This window comes from Pelecanus crispus, chromosome 4 (genome assembly GCF_030463565.1).
Source record: "Pelecanus crispus isolate bPelCri1 chromosome 4, bPelCri1.pri, whole genome shotgun sequence".
NCBI lineage: Eukaryota > Metazoa > Chordata > Aves > Pelecaniformes > Pelecanidae > Pelecanus > Pelecanus crispus.
In genome coordinates, this window is record NC_134646.1 from 41,368,590 (window position 1) to 41,386,173 (window position 17,584).

Consider the following 17,584-nt stretch of genomic DNA (forward strand, 5'->3'; position numbering starts at 1 on the left):
TACTTCTTTTACTCAGCAATGCTTTTTTGCAGGCACACAAGGGAAAATCATTTGCACCAGACATGGAGATGATGAGATGGGGTTTTTTGGCTCATTTGTTTGGGTTTTTTTTTCTTTAGTTATTTATTGTTACCTTCATATAAAGACAAAGCACAGAAGGTTTGGAAAATAAGGGAAACAAACTAATTCCCGGTCTTCTGGAGCAGAAAAAAATTCCCATGTTCAGGGCTTGTATTAAAGACATTACATAAAACCTAAAAAGCCTGCTAGTTGATAGAGCTCATCTTTGTGACATGTCATGACATTGCTTTTACTGATATGTAAGGGCAACCTGATCACTTCCTTCAATAGAATGAAATGCCACATTTCAACAATAGTTTTTCTTTTACACTGAATAATTTTTAAAAGCAAATATTTAAACTTCTGTTGCAGAGATCTGAAATGGGTTCTAATAATACAGCCATTCAACATGTGATAACAGTCACTTTTAAAAATTGCACTTGGTATAGTCAAACATATGTGCTGTTCACTTAAAAATTGTTGATACATTTTTTCCAACCAGCAAAACTTATGAGCCTGTGAAAACAATTTATTATTGAGTAACTTTGTAAGATTTTCTTTGCATCATTAATATTTAGAGTGGTCTCAGTCAAGTTAATCATGTTTTTAAGCAAAATTAGAAATGCACAGTACAAAGAATCAGGAGTCATAAGTAATTCAGGTTGAAAGGGACTTTGTGAGGTCTCCAGTCCATGCTTCTGCTCAATGCAGGGTCAGGTATGAGGTCAGACCAGGTTGCTCAGGGTTTTATCCAGCCAGGTCTATTTCAAATTTATGAACAGTCTTAATAATGACCAGCCACCTGCAAAATGATCTATATTATGACCAGCATCCATCCCAATATATAATTTAAAGCAATCTTTATGACATAGACAAATTTCCGCATTCAGCATCATTATCAAGCTTTCTATGGAAAAAAAATACTTGTTTCAGCATGTTTTCTGTCTACCCTTATACTAATGCGAGGTACAGAAAATAGTTGCACTGCCTCAAGCATCTAATTTAAGCTTCTGATTTATTTTTTTCCTGCATTGAAACTAAGTTTTTAAACTTATGTGGGAAACAGCAAGTACCTGCACAAGGGTTATAATTTCATTAAACATGTAAAGAAGTGTAGATCATGTGAAATCCCCCTTTGTTTTACAGGTTTTTTCATCTCCAGATGTAAAAATAACAAATATTTCAATGACTTATGAGAGGAAAAAAAAATCTAAATTGATCATTTATTGTCAACATATACTATTAAATTGTATTTACCAAGTTATAATAAAAACAGCTTAAAGCTAATCTGCAATTTGACTGAAATATTGAAAGTCTGGGTAACTGTGCCACTCTTCACTGTGAACAAGTGGGAGCCTAGATTCGCTCTTTACACAACTAATTCCATGATAAATTTGCAAAAAAACAGCAAAACTAAAAACTAAACCCCCATCTATTTATGGCTCAGTCCTGACATTTTATATGTATGTATGCCTGTGAATATGTATACACATATTTCTATAAGTTTATTCATATATATTTACATAGGAGCATGTGGAACCACCCTAGAAAGACTCTGTTTAAGCAATATAAATACATTCTCTTTAGATTTTATGCTGCTGTATGACTTCTGCCAATTTTATTTCATTAATCATACTTGTAACTCTATATACTGCTTTTATTTTGAGATGTCAATAACAATTATAAAGAGTAACAAGATTTTTCAGTGTTTCTGGGGAAAGAAGGTCAGATTACTGCTAATTAGACCAGAGAGCAAGCTAGCTATATGATCCTTTGAGCATAGAAATTATGATACCAGAATATTATTTTATTGAGGTTTTTTCCCCATTTGTAGTGCACTTTTAGTGGGCAATTATGCTTAAAGCTACAAAATCACAGCTTTTACATTTTATGAGGAAGAATCAGTGTGTGCTAATTAGAACCTTGGCAGCACTTATAATACAAATGGGATTTTTGTATGGCTTTCTATTTGCTAAAATTCTTTATTCTTACCTTCCTCCTGAGAGCCTTCATTTAATCAGCTCTATACAGGATTTTATAAAGCTAAGAAAAATGCTTGCTTTAATATTCTCAGATTTATTTATTTTTGAACCATAATGAAACTTTTTCTTAAATTTCTATTCAAGCAACATCATCATTGATTTTTATGGTGTTTTAAGAGAATAAAAACATAAAGATTTGACTGATTACTGCTAGTGGGTCAGCATTCACCATTGTACCTGTGTTCTTTGTGCATAATTTAAATAAAGAGTAATTTCAACCTTATTATCAAGAATTTTTGTATTGACACCCTGCCAGCATAATGATCTAAGCCTATGCTTGGACTAAGTCTAGACAGGAAGCCAAATGCTAGAAAAAACAAAAGTTATAGCCAGTGCACCATATGTGCAAACAGATTCTACATGCTACAAAGTCGAGCAAGCATGAAGAGGAGAAAGCATCTATATCACTTTGCTTTTGGATGCAAAGACACTTGCTTATAGAATGGTATTTAGATGTGTAATCACTTGTGTCAAATCTCTTAGATTATTTAACCAAGGACCAGCCAGGATTTTATCAACCATGCATTTACCTTGTAACCAATCCCTGTGCAAGAAAATTCTGACAGATGTATGGACAAAAATCTGTCCTACTGTATTTCTTTCTCAGGCTGGAAACACTGATAACAGTTTTTTGATAATAACTGTTGCCTAAACAGCCAAATGCCTCCAGTTGTAGTTATGCAGGGCCACACAGAATGACAGTTTGTTACTACCATTGCCATGATACCATATGGCTATCCTTTCAGTATCTGAACAAAACAAAATTTGGCAAACCTTATTGTCAACTATTACAACTTAGTAAGACAAACTTTTTCTGACAATTATCCATACATCATATACATCAAAAAATCTTTAAGAATCAGTAGGAATTTACCACATTAGGATTTCAGATAACATCTTAAAGACTAGAAAATGTCTGAATAAATATTAATTAATAAAATACAATTCTTTCTTAAAGATTCATCAGGCCCTCCAAGGCGATGGAAGCATAGGTACAAATGACAAACAATATGCATGTAAAGACATGACCCAAATTGAATGTTCACCTGAACTGTTTTCACTCAGACTATCCCATAAAGTCCACTCTTCTTTGGACTCTGAAACTGAAAGCTATGTGTCCCATGACTATGAAAATAGCTAGAAGCAACTTCCGATACTTGATCTCTAAAAAGCTTTGGAAGCTCAGAGACATATCTTAGCCTTTGGATATTCAAGGGAGGTTGTGTTTTAAAGCCTTACACATGTTCTCTCCTGAGAACATGGATTGCTTTCTGCCATGTCAAATCATCAAAGATATGAATGGCTCACATGAAAAATGGAAATTAGCTTACACAAAATGGGGCACAGGTGGGAAAGAACACTGAAAAAGGAGGCTTTAGAGAAAATGATCCAGACCACGGCTACACAAAAAAAGAGTACATCAGATGAGGTTTAAGTAGTGTCATATATAATACTTTTTATTATTGCTCTATCTCTGCTAGGAAAACCTTCCTTGATATGTTATGAACACCTCTGTTTCTTTATGACATGTTGGTTACTCAAGTCATCATACAGTTGCTTAACTTTTTTTTTCTTTTTTCCTTTGTTGTTTCAAAATTCTAACCTTGATTATAACAAAAAAGTTATTCTAATTCCTTGAAATTTGTACCATCATATTTAATCTCATTTTCAATATAAACCTGAAAATCATTCAATTCTTCCAGCAATATATGTAGATCTATATCTTCGTAACTCTATCGGCAACTTCTTGCCAAATCAGTAGTTTCCTTTTTCTTCAAAGGATGCTGTGATTTTTGTTAATTTATGTGGATTTAAAGAAAAATTATTTTTATTTTTTTATTTTTTTTACAATATCTAATTCTTTTTTACATTTTAACAAACCTTTAAAAAGCTGATTTCAAAAATGCCCAGAATTTTTATTATTAGGAAGAAAGAGTAGAAAATTGCATTCATTTACTAAAGATGCATACAACTGCATAATAAAAAAAGTGTTGTATCTTTTTGTAATAATCACTTGAATAGCTGCAATGGAAAATTAGTTTTTAATTTCACTCTAGAGAGTTAAATTTTAAGCTATAAACTCTCTATCCACTGTTTTAAATGAATTAAAATATTTAATTTAAATAGTTAAAGTGCTTGTAGTTCTAATCTGTGGAATATATATGCCTAAAAAGTACACCTTCAGAAGATAAACTTTTTCTCATTTAAAACCCATTAGTGTCCCTTTGTGCTGAAATTATTTTCTGAACAAGTTGTGCATAAATAGAGATCAGTTCCAGTATAAATTTTCTGGGGAAAAGAATGCTCCCTACCTAGCAACAAACCTGGAGTATGTTCTCCAAAAACTTTAAAACACTAGAGCTCTTTTAAGTACCAAATGGGAAATATACCTGTAATATTAAGTTATGTTCATTTGTGTAACACCCATGGGATTTTGCTTATTCATATATCACAGTACTAGATTATTAGTATGGTATTAGATACAGATATCTGTACTAGATACCAATACAATTAACATTTTTCCTAAAGATCCCTATGTTCTTCACAGTAGCAGTAATGATAGGGAATATTTTTTCGTATTTCTGTCATGTAGACAAAATAGCAGGAAACTTGGTGTTCATCTTTTGGGAAAAAAAAACACTAATTCTTTTAATAAGATTCTTGAAAGTGCTTCTGAATCAAGAAAAAGGGGAAAAAACAAACCACAAAGTTTCATTAAGTCATGTTGGAATAGATATGGATAGGTCTACTTTCAATATTTGATGCAGTGTAGTTTACAGCTGATCCATCTAAGGAATTAGCTTTTCAGGTACTTGGGGAGCTATTTAAAATTTAAGGATTAGAAACTGAAAGGTCCTACTTTTTATACTTGTAAGTTGAAAAGCAGAAAGACATTTGATCAACAGCAACCTCTGGTTTGGATCTCTTCAGAAAAGGGTCAAATAATTACCCGCATTTAACTGCTAGTTAAAATGGATGCATTCATTCCTTGCAAAATCTCCTTAGAAACACTAGACTTTTAAGTGTAATCAAAACAGACAGCTGGGTCCACCCTTTATGATAATGTGCCATGCAGCTTTATTAATCTGACCTTTGGAAACAAATGAGAAATTTAATACTGCCCCACCATAATTGTCAGTGGCAGGCATTTTAGCGGTCTTTAATTTGCACTTCACTTTAATATCTGCTTCCAGTTATGATGTAAACGTTAACAGGATGTGACACTGGTAATCATGTTCTAGTGTCTGAAGCAGTGGCAAAAGAGTGTGCTTGGAGTAAACTAGGACATGACCTTAATGGGTAACAAAATGCATCAGCCTTTGCTATGGAGAGAGTAAGGCAAACAACAAATTCTCTGTTTCAACTGGCATCTGAGTGATACACAGTGCTGCAATAATTGGGAGTGTGGGGGTGGAAATCAAGTTCACCAGACTCAACTTTGAAGGTTGTGTAAGTTCTGATTGTCCTTTAAGTTGCTTGCAAGAGATACCTGATACGAGAAAATATGTTCCCAATATATAATCAATAGTATTCTAAAGAATTCACAATGAATGCAAAAACTAATTCTGCTTTAAATGGTACGAGTAAGGAAATTTCTCCTGTGTAACACTGTTTTTTCTACATAAGTGTTCTTAAAAGAAATGCTTTATAGCCTATAAACAGCACAGAAAACCTATCTGCAGGTTATGTTGATAGCTATTAAACTTTAGTGTTATAAATGTGCAATAACAAAACAGTGGCTCAGTACCTGAATTAAAAAGACATCCATTTACAGGTATTTATTTTAAAACAATGTAAGTTAAACAGAATTTATTCCTGAAATATCAGTACGTGTAATCTGTTGATTCTGAATGCTATGTACTCCTGAACTTCGCTTTTTCTTTCAGGACAACCACTCCTCTCCTTTAAATACTCCTTTACAAACAGTTTAATTGAACTACTGTCTATATTGTTTAAGTTCATATCTAAAAAAGCGTGCTTGTAGAGCTTGTAAAGAGCCGTGTGGATTTTTAAAAGGATCTCTAAGTATATCTTTTTCAGTGATATAAATATCATAGCCTCCTTTTTGTTCAGTAACAAGATATCACAGCAGAATATTTTAGATAATCTTATATTGAGATAATACTGAGATCTTATGATAAAGCAAGGGTTATGCTATAGAATGAAAACAAATAATGAAAGCTGCTTTCCCCAAAATTCTCACATTGATTCTTCAGCTATTACATTGTATACTTATTTACAAATAAAATGTAAATTTCCTACGTAACAGCATTATAATAGTTTTTAACATACACTATTCTTTTTGAAAATCTGTTCTAAAAGGAAAACTTCAAAGTGTTAAGATATGAAGAATATCTTGCTTCAACAGTCTGCAACACAAAACACAAGTTGCTCTATCATTCTGATTTGATTATTTTTAGTTATAAAAATTGCCCTCTTGTCGTGGTTTATCCCCAGCCAGCAACTCAGCACCACGCAGCCGCTCGCTCACTCCCCCTACCCTGATGGGATGGGGGAGAGAATCGGAGGAGTAAGAGTGAGAAACACTCCTGGGTTGAGATAAGAACAGTTTAATAATTGAAATAAAGTAAAATAGTAATGCTAATAGTAACAATATAATAATGATAATAATAATAATGATATACGAAGCAAGTGATGCACAATGCAATTGTTCACCACCCGCCGACCGATACCCAGACAGTTCCCCAGCAGCGACCGCTGCTCCCCGGCCAACCCCGCCCCAGTTTCTATACTGAGCATGACATCGTATGGTATGGAATAGCCCTTTGGGCAGTTTGGATCAACTCTTCTGGCTGTGCCCCCTCCCAGTTTCTTGTGCGCCTGGCAGAGCATGGGAAGCTGACAAGTCCTTGACTGGCATAAGCAGTACTCAGCAACAACAACTAAACCATCAGTGTGTTATCAACATTCTTCTCATCCTAAATCCAAAACACAGCACTATGCCTGCTACTAAGAAGAAAATTAACTCTATCCCAGCTGAAACCAGGACACCTGTACATCACAAGTACTGTGAAATAACCTGCCCCCACTGTCTATTATACATCAAACTTAACTAAGGTATCTATGGTGCTGATACAAATCATATTTTGCTCCTCATTACAAGAATGGTAAGGTTCTGCAAGGGAGCTGGGTATGCAGAAGAGGTGGGTAACATTTTACACCAGTGTAGCTAAATGCACCAAGGCCATGAGAGCTCTAAGCTTCACAGGGTATGACCCATTTTACATTCTTAGATTCCCATTGTTAGCATAATCAAATGAATATTCACTACGTGTGAGAAATACGACACGCATAGCCTACAGACACTGCACTAATGTTTATATTATGTATATTAAAGGATCCAAGTATACTTTCTCATTGCATTGCATTATCTCTATGAATTTAGTGCAAGTCTTCAATGCTCAAGAGCTAATTCAAAGTACTTCATAAAGCCATCTGTGGTCTGCATGCCTCTTTTAAGAAGAAAGAAAGAAGTAAACCAAAGCTAGTATTATTGAAAATACACTTATTTCAGAATATTTCTTCTTCTTTAAGGTGAAATCGAGTCTTGTCTTAAGCACAGAGGAGCATCTTAATATATGAAATTACAAAGCTTTTAGCATGAATTTTTAACTTACAAAACTCAATATTATTAATAAAAGAACAGACTAACTTAAAGAAAGTCATGTTCATTAACTCTTCTCAGCCTACACCAGAAACAACATAAGAAGCTCTCCAAAACATTTTCAACAAAGTGTTCAATTTAAACAGTAGCTACTTTCACATGGAAGCTGTTAAAATTTTCAGGGGGAAAAAAAAAAAAAATCAGAGTGCTAGTCAAACCGTACTACTGTTCAAAATCATTTGTGGATCACACATCATTAAAATTCAGACTACTAATACATTTAAATTTAAATAAGCAAAATTGCTACATTCATCCTTTGAATGGCTTCGTTAAAGCTAGTAGTGTCTTAACAGGAATGAATTGTATTCCAGTAAGTATTCAGGAATCTCTCTCCCTCCCCTGCAGGTGTTGAATCCCTTCTCTGCTGTATCTGTTCAAATGAAGTGTTTGTGCACTACAGAGAGAAACTTCATGAATACCACTGAAAATATTCTCCCAAGTTCAGAATATCTACTTCGAAACAGATTTAACAATTTAACAGAATGTAACCTAAATTTTAGAAGGACATGGATGAATTTTAAAAAAACAAACAAAACAAAACACACCTAGATAGGGATACCAATCTCTTATGTGAGCTCTACAATGCTACTACATACCTAAATAACCATTATACCTCTTGTTAGTATAGATATATCATTTTGCAGAAGAGGAGTTCTTGCCTGGAATTTTGACACAGGCCATTTTTTTCCCCTCCAAGTTTCTGAAAGGCATGAATATTACATGTGAGAAGAAAAATGAAGTCAAATGTCCATTTCTCTGACATAAAGAAAAGCAAAAGAAGAAAGTCTTTGTGTGTATAATTCCTAAAGCTGCTAACAAGTCAGATACATCCACGTGAATTTCATTCTATTATGAATGCAATAAAACACAGCTGGAGTACATTTTTGTCTTTACATTTTCTCCATTATCATTATATATATATAATACATATGTACATCATTATATATATGTAATATATATCAGTATGTATCTCTGTAGTGGTCATCAGGATATGCGTGAACCCCTCACATAGCTCTAGATTAGTGGCAGAAATTATGAACATGTGCATTTAAGAAAAATTCTAGACAGATCTTGTCATTCCAAGGCATTTTATGAATATACAGCGACAGCTGTGAATTTTTGTGTGATTTACAAAAACTTTTCAGGCACATTCTGGCTCTTTTGTTTTCTAGTTATTATCTTTTTAGTATACATACCTGTCATAGCAGAAGTGGACTTAGAAACTTTGGAGCCAACCAACATAAAGTTAGAAATAACTCCTACGCTGAAATTTGGACATCATTTGTAACATAACACTCAAGAAATCCTATGTGATGCTGTTCATGCCCTGATGCCACCATACTAAAACTACAGAAAATTTTTCACTGGTATGGAATGCATGTCTGTATTTTAAAATATGGTAAATGCTGCAATTTGTTATATTTGAACCATGCTGTATTCACTTGTTATTACTTGAGTACTTTTACTTACTTTCTTGACTAACATAAAAAACATTACCTCAAGACAACAACTGATGAGTCAAACATATTTTTGCAGTTTACTCTGTTTATCTCTGTGGTATTACACTGGTAGCAAGTCTGACTAGATTACCGTACAAGTACTGTACTGTGTTGACAGACAGATCTCAAAAGCAGAATTCAACATCATCAATTAATGCTTTGTTTAAAATAACTAAGAAAGCCTTCTCACAAACTGTATAGTACAGCACAGACCTTGCTCTTAATGTATACTTTCAAAGTCTGGGTAATTGCACTGTTACCAAAGATATTACCTAGAGCTGATATCTGACCCACACACTGCACTTTCTCACAATGAGCTTCAGGTCTGTTCAAAAATAAGATTCTAGGATTAACTGTTATATTAAAGTTATTTTCACAAAAGAAGAGTTTTGTTTCTTTTCAATGAGTTTCATAACCTGAACCTGAACTGATTCAGAACATAGAAAAAGCCATTTTTACAAATGTTAATCATGCTAAAGCCATTCCAAGATGATAATAAAAAAAAAAAAACCAAAAAAAAAACCCCACAACATTCAGTTAATAACACTGTGTCTGTGGGTCTCTTGCAAGAGCATAGAAATGAAAAAGAATGGAGAATTGTTCAAGTGGAAGACAGAGTTGCATTTCTTATGGCAATTCTTAAGTGACAGAAGAGATTCGAGTTTCAGTTGACTAGGCTTTGGAGGAGAATGGAATAGGATAAAGGGGATAGTATTTGGCACACTATTCTAACAATCCTCATACCACCTCTTAAAAGGTTATTCACTCAGGTTAGTTGGAACATACTGACAAAAGAAAAAACCATCGGAACAAAGAACACTGTAGGTTAGATTATTTAGCAGCTGCATTCCATTGAAAACAACACTTTTGGACAAACATTTACTAACCTGCCTGCTGTTACATATATTCTCTACATTTTTTTCTGACGCGTACTTCTCTACCAGAGAAGGATTACTACAGTGTAACAAACTCAAACATTAATCATTTAAGTCCAGGAGGATTGCAGTTTAGATTCTAACCATACTCACATAACACAAGTCTGTTGAAATACGAATTTAGGCAAGCATGAGTCTCTGGATAAATTACAGAAAGTAATGATGTGCATTTTTGCCATAGTTAATTCCTTTAATATGACATAAGACACTGATGCCATGTACTCTGCTTCAAAACATACACAGCTTTGTCCATTATCAAAAGTGAAAACAGCCAGCCATATTGCAGGATAGACATAACAGTCTGCTCACCCGCTGGCATTTGAGAGTATCTCAAGTTGTCACTTTAAAAGTTATTTATTTAATTAAGACCCTACAAGTTTTGTCCCTAAATTCTTTCAATTTTGAGCAATCTTAAGCTTTCCTCACTCCTTCTTGCCTTACATTTATCATTTTATAGAAAAAGACTAAAACACCAATCTGGAAGCTCAGACAAGGCCACAAGGGTTATGCAAGTATGCTAACTTTTTAAGGAGTAAAAAGCAAGTAAGATATGCAAGTGATACCCATATGGTATCCTCTTTATTTTTGATAGCTAAAGATCATAAAAGGAACAGATGTTTGTTAATGATATCAGAAGACCCTGACAATATGTTCAGAAAAATAAAGAATTATATTTTTGAAACTGATCTGTGAGTCAACAATGATTTCACATTCGGATTATTAAGGTAAGTATAAAATAAGAAGGACTGAATACAATTAGAAACTTGGGTTGTAATTAAAATACTGTCAGTCAATACTCTTCTGTTTAGTTTTGGGTGTTAATGATATTCAAAGCTCAGATCAATAGCAGCTAGCAAAAATTTTAACAGTACGCTATACAGTCAGTCTCTGAAGAGTACGTAACTAAAATAAAACGGTTCAAGTTAATATAATTCAAATTATTTACATGCACATTTTGCAAATACTATGAAAAGTGTATGTTTTCCAAATCTTAGCTTATATTTTTCAATAACTGTTCTTGAAGTTGCTGAAACAAATAGCCAAAGTCACACAAGTTGTGTACAGTGCCATCTCATCGTTCAATATCAGCATGTGGTGGGCTGACCCTGGCTGGATGCCAAGCGCCCACCAAAGCCACTCTATCACTCCCCTTCTCAACTGGACAGGGGAGAGCAAATATAATGAAAAAGCTCGTGGTTCGAGATAAGGACAGGGAGATCACTCAGCAATTACCATCATGGGCAAAACAGACTTGACTTGGGGAAAATCAGTTAAATTTATCACCAAACAAAACTGAGTAGGGTAATGAGAAATAAAACCAAATCTTAAAACACCTTCTCCCCACCCTTCCCTTCTTCCTGGGCTCAACTTCACTCCCAATTTTCTCTACCTCCTCCCCCTGAGCAGCACAGGGGGATGGGGAATGAGGGCTGTGGTCAGTTCCTCACACGTTGTCTCTGCCGTTCTTTCCTCCTCAGAGGGAGGACTTCTCACACACATCCCCTGCTCCAGCGTGGGGTCCCTCCCATGGGAGACAGTTCTCGATGAACTTCTCCAATGTGGGTCATTCCCACAAACTACAGTTCTTCATGAACTGCTCCAGCGTGAGTCCTTTCCATGAGGTGCAGTCCTTCAGGAACAGATTGCTCCAGCATGGGCTCCTCTCTCCACAGGTCCTGGCCAGGAGCCTGCTCCAGCGTGGGCTTCCCACGGTGTCACAGCCTCCTTTGGGCACATCCCCCTGCTCTGGTGTGGGGTCCTCCCTGGGCTGCAGGAGGATATCTGCTCCACCATGGACCTCCATGGGCTGCAGGGGCACAGGCTGCCTCACCATGGGCTTCACCATGGGCGGCAGGGGAATCTCTGCTCTGGTGCTTGGAGCATCTCCTCCCCCTCCTTCTTCACTCACCTTGGTGTCTGCACAGTCATTCCTCTCACATATTCTCAGTCCTTGCTCCAGGTACAGTTTGTGTCCCGGTGTTTTGGTTTTTTTCCCTTCTTAAATATGTTATCACAGAGGCACTACTGCTGTCACTGATGGGCTCAGCCTTGGCCAGTGGTGGGTCCATCTTGGAGCCGGCTGGCATTGGCTCTATCACACACAGGGGAAGCTTCTTGCAGCTTCTCACAGAAGCCACCCCTGTAACCCCCCCGCTACCAAAACCTTGCCACGCAAACCCAATACACGGCAAAATGACCACTTACTCTCAGCCTAAATTCAAAACTGGTTTTTAGCTTTTTTTTTTCTGGTAGATCTTCTCTGGTTTTGCTATTGTTTTTTAGAAACATACATTACACACTGCTTTTCTATACTGAAATTAATTTTTAGTTCTTAAAAAATAAAATTATTGTACCATAATTCAAAATAACTGTGACTGAGTTTGGGAACGGATCACCTGAAACATTACAGTTAACTGTAATATTTTGTGACTAATCATTTCCAGTGTGCCTATGCTTTTCTGAGCAAAGGAATTGAGATGACTTTGAAGTTTGGCAAAAAGTTGGTATCTGTCACTAGTCAACATTCTGGTTCTTCAGAAATAAAAGTTTTCTAGAATAATGTTGTCAGAAACAATTTCCACTTCAAAGTTTATAATGTACTTTATTAAAAGCACCTGAAAGTCTCCAAAGTTAAGCATAAGCAGGGAAGAAAATTCTGCACATTGCTTAAATACAACACAATTTCTGTTATCGCCAAATGTATTTCCAATTCATCACAAAAATGTCTATTTTATTATCCACTATAGGTTTGGAATAAAATGTTCATTCATCTGAAGGAGTTAATACTGGAAAACAGAGGTAAAGAAGGTCAAATTGTGACTCCAAAGCAGCAAGTAAAATTTAGCAAGGTTTTAGTTGGTGATTGTTTGCCTTGTTATTTCTTTCAAGTTAAAGACATGCTGTGAAACTAATTTCATTTGTATTTTGCACTGGTGATAATCATTTTCATGCAGGAAAAATTCTCAGAAGTATAAGGAAGCTTGCCAGTGTACGCCAAAATTGTAAAATATTAATGTATTTTTTTACACCAAAGAAGTGTTTCTTTTTTCTCAAACAGTGTACACAAAGTTCTGTTATCCATTAAATGGAACAAGAAAAAGAATATCACAAATCAGAGAGAGATGGGATTAGTGTCAGAACAGGGCATGTTTGAGTATTGGCTTCTATTTTGGTGTGATTGACTTAGTGGCTGACAGCAGAAGTAACAGATGGGAAAAACAAGTGGGTCAGAAAAATTTCAGGAGAAAGAACAGATACTGCAAAACAATAACATCATTACTAAAATATGAATAGGAATCAGATTTATTTTATAGTCATAAATGAAATAAAATGAAAAAATACTAGGCATTTATAACATAATAAAAAACACGGAATGGTGCTTGTTACTAATGTCTTGATCCTGCTGAGCTCAAAAGGCATTTGACTTTAATTCTGCTGCAATATCCTCCTCTTATAAAAATACAGTCTTAAAGAAATACTAGATAAAAATTAGATACTGAAATACTGATATCAGTGGAAGTTAGGCACACCAGAGACTCCAGAGTTTCATTTGCCAGGGATGTTCAAAATGGGCTGTAACTGTCCTCTGAATTAGGAAGACAACATTGGTTCTGAAAGTTTCGGAACATTTAAGGAGACACAGAAAGTTTTTGTGTCCTTTTACTGTATACAGTAACTTCCATATGCAGAGAGTATAAGGAATACTGTTAGAAGCCTGTCCTGAGAACCTGGGGATAATTTACCTATCTCACAGGAACACATGAAGAGCACAATGCATTTAGATACTGCGTGTGAAGGGTAGATGCTCATTGACAACACAGGAACATATATGCTGAAACATCAGTTTAGCCTTGTTTCACCCAAACCAACCAGTATTTTAAGCAGAAAAGTTTTTAACAACTTATACGCCGTAAGTTACAAGTAAAATAAAAATACTTTTCTGAAAGTTCGCAATGACATGGAGAAAGAACATATGAAAACAAGAAAGAAACTTAAAGAATATGAAAAGAGAAGGCCAAAAAAAGCCAACCCAAAACAACCCCCAAAAAACATTAAGCAATTAATTATATCTTATATAGAAGCAGAGAATCATTTTTCCAAAGCCTACCCTGTAGGTGAGTAGTCTTTCAGACGACTGAAATCTTCCACATTGAATTGCTAGTTTAGGCAGAGACATGCACAGCATGCAGGAAGTTTAGTAGATTAAAAGTTTCCTCAAGAGATGCTACAGATATCATCACAACAAATTTTGTGCAGCTGAGCACCGATTTCACTGCCTGTTTGGAGGTAATGGATATCTCCTTTCAAGTAGAGTTTAATGCTTTGCTTTGGCTGTGCGCAATATTTTGTAAGCCTTTGAAAATTGTTTCTGTGGTTAGTTAACTAAACTAACAGCTAATGAATATGATGGGCACTCCCAACTAGCTCATTATTTTGTTCCTACTTTTACTTGTTCCTGACATATATACCATAATGACCATACACCTAGCAACTGGGCAGGGGGTGGGAGTGTCAAACAGCATAATAAAACTTAAATAAACCATAAAAATCCACAAGAATGTCCAATTTCAATATCCTCCTTTGTAGATAAAGGCTTGAAGTTTATAATTTCTCTAAAATTAAGTATTCACAATTATCTTATTTCTGTAATCTAATCTGAGCTTTCACCATCTTTTATATAATTTATATTAAGTTGTAAGAAAGGTTTTTGAACCATGCATCATGGATACACTCACTACATCTAGAGATGATTCAACTTTATATTGTATTACCTCAGAAAAGAAAATTATAAATCACAAACTGGTTGAAACTGAAGGGGTTTTTTTTTAGGTTATTTTACCATGTACACTCTTCAAATGAAGGACTGTAGGTCCTTCAGATGATGTAAATTATCATTCATCATGAAAAATGTAATTGTCCTGACACAACTCCAAACAAGCATCAGATTTAGTTTGTGTTTAGATGCCCGTGTATAGCCTTAGTGTGAGGGAAGCAAGGAAATTGAGATTAATGAGTACTGTGATACATAAATAACTAAATTAAGAACAGCTAACTCAGGTGATATAGTTAAGTATTGCTTCCAAAGGTAATAAAAAAAGATATAGGTTAGCTTGTCACTTAATTCCTTCCTCTCTTTGTAACCTTTAACTGGTATTTTTTCTTCTTCTACCTTCCTTTTGTTTTCCTTTTTAAAGTACCTCATAGCCTACCTCTGTAAGCAACTATAATATCAAGATGACAATCTTTGCGTCTGTGGCAATTTTGCCTTTCATTGCTTGCTTATCAAATTTTTAAACAAGTGTTCTGTCTTTTAACAGACTTCATATTAGAAAAAAGCATGAAATCCACAATTCATGTTTCTGAATTCCAATTTTCTCGATACAAGGCTGTCTCTTTAACCTGGATATTCTATTTCATGTAGTGCTTAGCCACTGGCACAGAGTAAGGTGCAGTGAAAGTATAAAAATGTTGTATGCAAAAACCACAGCTGACAGTAGTTTTGCAAGGCAGCCTACTAAGGACATGATTAATTTGTGCATAAACTGGAATCACATCCAATTACAGATTTACTGAATGGAAAGGGAGAAGCTAAAGTGACAGTACTGATATTTCATTGAAGTATAATAAGTATCCGTAGTTGAGGTCACAAACTTAGTGAGAAGCTGTGCAGCCCACCCCATCCAGAGTACAGCAGTCAACCTTGTTCATCTCCAGCAGAGTTCCAAAAACAGTAGCTTATGCACTAACTTTCTACATTTCATCCCCCTTTCCTGGATATACTTTTGTCATTTCAAGTACCAAAATACTCAGTAAACAATCTGTCTGGATAATATTTTACCAATAATCGATGTTAAATTTGTGATAATTACAAGAATCTCTACATTTTGAAAATAATTAGCACTTACCTTTATTTCTTGAGCTTTCCTGATTCTTTTCCTGCTGCAATTAAAAGTAGAAAAACATATTATTTACAGAATTAGCTACCACAAAAATCATAGACATACAGATCCAAAAGAGACTTAGTCTAGTTCATCCTCCCTCCTGCTCCAAGATAAAATCAGCTCCGCTTTGCCTGCTGCAGAAAGATTCCTATGTAGCCTGTTTTTAGACTCCCCTAGTATTTTTCACAGTTTTTTTTCACAGTGACAATTAAGCACTTAAACACATTGTCCAGAGAGGCCGCCCAGTCTCTGTCACTTTACCTCTATCTTGGGAGATGCTCATAATTGAACTGAACAAGATGCTCTGCAACCTAATGTAATTTTGAAGTTAGCTCTGCTTTAAGCAACTGGCTGAACTAGGCAACCGTAGGGGCTACTGCCAGCCTAAATTATTCCATGATATGGAGAGAGTGTTCCAGAACCTTGTAAGCCCTGGAACAGTGCTTAACTGTCCTCAGTTTCATCCTGAATGAAACTTTGCCAAAATCCCTTCAACTACTGTTTGGTTTTGGGGTTTTTTTCCCCCATATTTTTCCTGACTTGCTTGCACCACAGTGAACACAGAAAACATTTCATCTTTAAAACAAAACAAAGTCATCTTCTCTTCTTCAGTTTTCTTCCAGTCTTCATTTTCTATTTTTAACAATTTTTTAATGTGTTGCTTAAAGTGTTCCAATATTCCAATTCAGAATTGTCTAGAACTTAGGATTTTTTTACGTAGTTTCCTGAAGTGTCCTGTGACCTAACAGTTCTTAAAGATGTCATGTGCTATTTTGGATTTGTTTCTAACAAATAATAGAATGCTGGTGCACTTATGATGGTAGTGCTTTGTCAGTTCAGGTCATCTGCAACATGAGTTGTGGGATTCTGAAACAGAAACAACCAAAAACCCAAACCAGTCAAAGACATTTTTTTTCAAATAATCTACTCTGAATTTTGCACTTGATTGCAGTGAATTCTGGGGCCAGATGTAGGGAGTTTACTTAATAGATTGGAAATATTCTTATAATGCTGATATATGCAATAAAGCTTAGCGACTAGGACGAGAGGAAATGGGCTCAAGCTGCACCAGGGGAGGTTTAGGTTGGATATTAGGAAAAATTTCTTCACGGAAAGGGTAGTCAAGCATTGGAACAGGCTGCCCAGAGAGGTGGTGGAGTCACCATCCCTGGAAGTGTTCAAAAAAACATGTAGATGTGGCACTTTGGGACATGGTTTAGTCTAGCCTACCCTTGATTGGTTTAGTGTGGACTTGGTAGTGTAGGTTAATGGTTGGACTGGATGATCTTAAAGGTCTTTTCCAACCTAAATGATTCTATGATTCTATGATTCTATAAGTCTTTTAGTTATTATTTCTAATGATGAGGAGGGCAGAGAGCAGGAGAGAAACTTAAGACAAGAGGTAGCACTGGGGTACCTT

General features: G+C 35.4%; 1 protein-coding gene across 3 annotated transcripts in view; it reads right to left on the reverse strand.

Annotated features, from left to right (window-relative positions):
* FSTL5 (follistatin like 5) overlaps positions 1 to 17,584 on the reverse strand; it is a 303,783-nt gene that overhangs the window by 263,657 nt on the left and 22,542 nt on the right. For 2 of the 3 annotated variants that reach the window (XM_075709268.1, XM_075709267.1), the window contains exon 2: positions 16,129 to 16,159. In XM_075709268.1, coding sequence (XP_075565383.1) covers positions 16,129 to 16,159 — 31 coding nt within the window. Of the gene's footprint in view, positions 1 to 16,128; positions 16,163 to 17,584 lie in introns of all 3 variants that reach the window. The other variant, XM_075709266.1, reaches the window with a different exon arrangement.